The sequence below is a fragment of the Bison bison genome, unplaced genomic scaffold (assembly GCF_000754665.1).
Source record: "Bison bison bison isolate TAMUID 2011002044 unplaced genomic scaffold, Bison_UMD1.0 scf7180017864453, whole genome shotgun sequence".
NCBI classification, from domain to species: Eukaryota; Metazoa; Chordata; class Mammalia; order Artiodactyla; family Bovidae; genus Bison; species Bison bison.
In genome coordinates this window covers 1,307,216-1,312,053 of record NW_011495015.1, presented here as the reverse complement: position 1 = coordinate 1,312,053, position 4,838 = coordinate 1,307,216, and the positions used below count along the sequence as shown (strand labels likewise).

At 47.6% G+C, this 4,838-nt stretch overlaps 1 protein-coding gene across 5 annotated transcripts in view; it reads right to left on the bottom strand.

The window, feature by feature from the left end:
- Positions 1-4,838, bottom strand: part of PIEZO2 (piezo-type mechanosensitive ion channel component 2) — a 253,432-nt gene that overhangs the window by 64,865 nt on the left and 183,729 nt on the right. For all 5 annotated transcript variants that reach the window (XR_826962.1, XM_010859074.1, XM_010859075.1 and 2 more), the window contains exon 17: positions 2,656-2,829. Coding sequence is in view for 4 of the 5 variants with exons in the window: in XM_010859074.1 (XP_010857376.1) it covers positions 2,656-2,829 (174 nt within the window). In the remaining variant the exon portion in view is untranslated. The remainder of the gene's footprint in view (positions 1-2,655; positions 2,830-4,838) is intronic.

Genomic DNA, 4,838 nt, shown 5'->3' with positions numbered 1-4,838 from the left:
ATCATATGTAAAACGGATCGCCAGTCCAGGTTCGATGCATGATACAGGATGCTTGGGGCTCGTGCACTGGGATGACCCAGAGGGATGGTACGGGGAGGGAGGTGGGAGGGGGGTTCAGGATGGGGAACACGTGTACACACGTGGCAGATTCATGTTGATGTATGGCAAAACCAATACAATATTGTAAAGTAATTAGCCTCCAATTAAAATAAATAAATTTATATAAAAAATAAAATAAAACAAATCATTGACATGTGGCAGTCACAGATATTTAAATAAGGAATGGACATTCAGTATCTTACTATTAAGTGTTTATTACATAATAATTATGTTGTAATTATGTTATAGTGTCTATTTTATCAATATATAAGGGAAATGACATTCCTGACAATGTCTACCTAGAAATAATAATAATTACTCATAAGATTTGTCATAAAATTTTTCATAATGCTGACTATAAATTCTAGAAGGCTCAACATGATGAATTCTGCTTCAGACACAAATGACACTTGCCTACAGGGCAGACACAATCCACACAAACAACAGAACAGCAAAAGATAGCTGGCTGTTCATAGAAACAACAGGACCAGAATCAATATAAGGGATAAAATGCACTGATCATTCCCAATTTGGGATTTTTTTTTTTTTTGGTGTAGCATTTACTAAGGGGGAAGGAACAGAGAAGGCAAAGCATGACAGTCAATCCAATTCTGAAAAGACCTCTTTCTTCATCATTTTGACTTACTAGGGTCCTAGGGACTAAAAATCATGAGTAAGGAAAACACTACAATGGAAAAGAGTTGTGAAAAAGATGGGATACACGCCCCATGCTCCAGGTAGAAATTTGGGGCCTTTTATATGAAACTCCTGCATGAAATCCCTAAATACCAAACTCGGATGAGTCCTTTGAACTCCTCTTTTCACAGAACCAAAAATGAAATCCCATGACCCGAAACCATGCATACTGCTGACATTACTCATTCTTGCCTCACCCTTTACGTTCTCTTGGAAAAGTAACAGTTCAGGGGGTGCTAGGGGCTGAGCATTGGCCAGAGGAGGGCCAGCCATGGCCTCAGACTGACCAGATCACAGGGCCTCCATCCTGTCCAGCCAGGTGAGGGGGTTATGGGCTGGCTGGACAGTAGAGGAAAACAGGAGGACACATCCTGCTATCCTTTTTCAGAAGCCACATAATTAAATCACGTTTACGTACTTAAGGAAACCCTGTTCAACACATTCAGTTTTCCATAATTCCACCAGTCAATCTTAAGGGAAATCAACCTTGAATATTCATTGGAAGGACTGCTGAAGCTCCAAGACTTTGGCCACCTGATGTGAAGAGCTGACTCATTGGAAAAGACCCTGATGCTGGGAAAGATTGAGGGTAGGAGGAGAAGCGGGTGACAGAGGATGAGATGATTGGATGGCATCACCGACTCAATGGACATGAGTTGAGCAAACTCTGGGAGAAAATGAAGGAAGGAAGCCTGGCGTGCTGCAGTCCATGGGGTCACAAAGAGTCGGACATGACTGGGCGACTGAAGAACAACCACCCCCAGCACAGCAGAATGTTCACAGTCTGACATTTCATGAACTGTGCCTAATGAATTACCGCTTCATCTTCTTTCCGTGGACCCACTGTTTCCCTTGAGAAGGGGCTCGGGAATTTTCACCTGTGGTGTCTGTGTTCCTCTGAAGGCAGCACTTTGCTCCCTCATCTACGCAACAAGGGTTTTCCAGAAGCTGAATCACAGGCTATTATGTGAAGCAGAGAGGAAAATCTGTATCAGGGCTCATTAGACAAATGCCTGTAATGTTCCCGAGATGGAGCAGGCCTATGGATGTGTGCTGACCGACTGTGGCTCCACACACATGGCCAGGGCGAGACAGATCCCATCAGCTACTTGGAAACACTTTGTATTCGTATTTATTGATGGAAGACAGCAACAGTGAGCTGGTGGCAGAAAACACTGCCTTCGCTCTTTCCTTAAATGTTACTCTGGTTACTCGCAGATGGCAGAACCTTTCGGCTGAGGTCCTTCCTTCCTGAAACGGAAGGGAGAATTCTGTACTCCGCTTTCACTCATAGAGACTTCCTTACTACCTGTCAGTGCAACAGAAAACTCACCCTCTGAATTTAGCCAGATTCTGTAAACGTTCTAAAAACACCCCACCACCCCGGATATGAAAGACACATTGCCACTGCAAAGGAATCTCAGTCTGCACAGCTCCTCTGGACCAACTCACACGCCTGTTAAGATCACCCATGAAATGTCACAAATCACTACCCGCATGCATACTAAGTTGATCAGTCATGTCCGACTCTTTGTGACCCCATGGACTGTAGCCCACCAGGCTCCTCTGTCCATGGGATTCTCTAGGCAAGGATACTGGATTGGGTTCCCATTTCCTACTCCAGGGAATCTTCCTGACCCAGGGATCAAACTTTTGTCTCTTATGTCTCCTGCACTGGCAGGCTTTACCACAAGCACCACCTAGGAAACCCAAAGCACTACCTACTGTTTCGTAAAGTGCAATCAAATACTCCACATTTTTACTCATTTTTTCCCACTCAGAGGCTGACTGTCATGGCAAGTATAGGTGAGATTCTCAGTGAGAGGACGGGAGGGTCTGGCTGAGCTTGCGTGCGCTCACCTATAGATGGCGCTGTCCTCCTTGCTGGGGATGGACTTCAGGTCGGTGAGCTCCAGGAACCGGTCGTGGAAGTAGTGCAGGTGCAGGATGCAGACCAGGAGGAAGGAGGTAGGGATGAAGATGCGCGTGAACAGCTCGGCCACCGTGAACTGCTTCAGGCCAAGGTCCTCCAGCCTGTGAAACAGGGCGGGTTTCCCCGGTGGGCTCTCGCACCCAAATGTCCACCGGAATTCAGCTATTTCTCCGTGATTTCATACTGAACATTTTCAAGACATAAGTCTCCATTTCCCCATATTCCTGAAGCAGCTAAGCTGTTCTCGCCCACTTCCCACCCCGGTCTTCCCCGGCACAACCGTCCACCTTGTGTAAAACGCCCAAGTCAGGACATCCCCTTCCCCAACACACTTTCCTGTCTCCACCATCCACATCCCTTCACCCTCATCTCCTGAATCTGTGCTCTTGTTTCCTCTCTGGTGCCTCCTATTCTCTGGTGCCTCCTATTCCTCTCTGGCCATCCTCGATCACAGGACCTCCCCTGCCACCACTGCTGGCTGGCCACCTGGCTGTGTCTATTCCTGCCCCCACACATCACTGCCTTCTCTGCCAGTCAAGGGTGCTTTAAAGACTTGACATTTCACTGAGAATGAGACGCAAACCATCATCACCTAGGATCCCTCCACCCTCCCTGCAGGGGAGCCTTCCTGCTGTTCAGCACACTCACCAAACCCTTTCCCGCCACAGGCCCTTGCATTTGCTGTTCTCTTTTCCTGGAATGTTCTTCCAGCTCTCAGCTCCCAACCCAGTTTTCTAAAGACAAGCTCCTTCTTATTCTTCAAGAGTTTAAATGACATCTTCCGGGACTTCCCTGGTGGTCCAGTGGTTAAGACTCGGCACTTTTACTGCTGAGGGCATGGGAAATCCGTGCCGGTCAGGGAACTAAGATTCCACATGCCAGATGGTGCAGCCAAAAAATTAATGACACCTCCTCAGGGAAGCCTGCCTGAACCACTCCATCTCTAGCTATTGTGTCCCCATTGTTCACTACCTCGGCTTGTTTTCATTTTCTTCACAGATGTGTCAGTTTGTAGTTTATTTCACATAAAGTAGGTTTTTTGGTTTGTCTCCTGTCCTAGAGTGTAAACTCCACTGGACTCAGACTCCCTCTGGCTTCCAGTTGATATTCAGGTGCACAAGAGTGTCTGGCTCAGGCAAGGTGCTCAGCTCTATGCTTCCTCCTCTGGACACTTGGCTCTATGCCTCCTCCTTTGAACACTTAGCTCTATGCCCAGTCCTGGTTTGATTTCCAAAGGAATTTAAGAAGTTTAGAGGAGCAGAGTAGAAAAGGTTAGAGTCCTGTCTATTTCATGCATGAGAAAGAGACCATGGAAACTGCTAGTTTCCATGGCCAACCACTCCTTGAGAGTCCCTTGAACAGCAAGGGGATAAACCAGTCAATCCTAAAGGAAATCATCCCTGAATATCCATGGAAAGGACTGATGCTGAAGCTGAAGCTTCAAGTCTTTGGCCACCTGATGGGAAGCCCCAACTCAATGAAAAAGACCTTGAGGCTGGGAAAGATTGAGGGCAGGAGGAGAAGGGGATGAGAGAGGATGAGATGGTTGGATGGCATCACCGATTCAATGGGCATGAGTTTGAGCAAACTCCGGGAGATGGTGAAGGACAGGGAAGCCTGGTGTGCTGCAGTCCAGGGGGGTTGCAAAGAGTCAGACACAACTGAGCAACTGAACAACAACTCCTTAGAATCTCAGCACCGGCTCCATAAGGGAGGGAGGCGATGCTCTGTGTTACAAGCCTTTGGTTAGGAAGAGAGACCACATGACTGTAAGGAGCCAGGCAGGGGAGCTTCACGTGAAACACTAGAAAAAGCCATTTCATTAATAAGGGGCTGAGAATTTACTTTCCAGTCAATTCTTACTGAGTACCTGCTGCTGCTGCTGAGTCGCTTCAGTCGTGTCCAACTCTGTGCGACGCCATAGACAGCAGCCCACCAGGCTCCCCTGTCCCTGGGATTCTCCAGGCAAGAACACTGGAGTGGGTTGCCATTTCCTTCTCCAATGCATAAGAGTGAAAAGTGAAAGTGAACTCGCTCAGTCGTGTCCGACTCCTAGCAGCCCCATGGACTGCAGCCTACCAGGCTCCTCCGTTCATGGGATTTTCCAGGC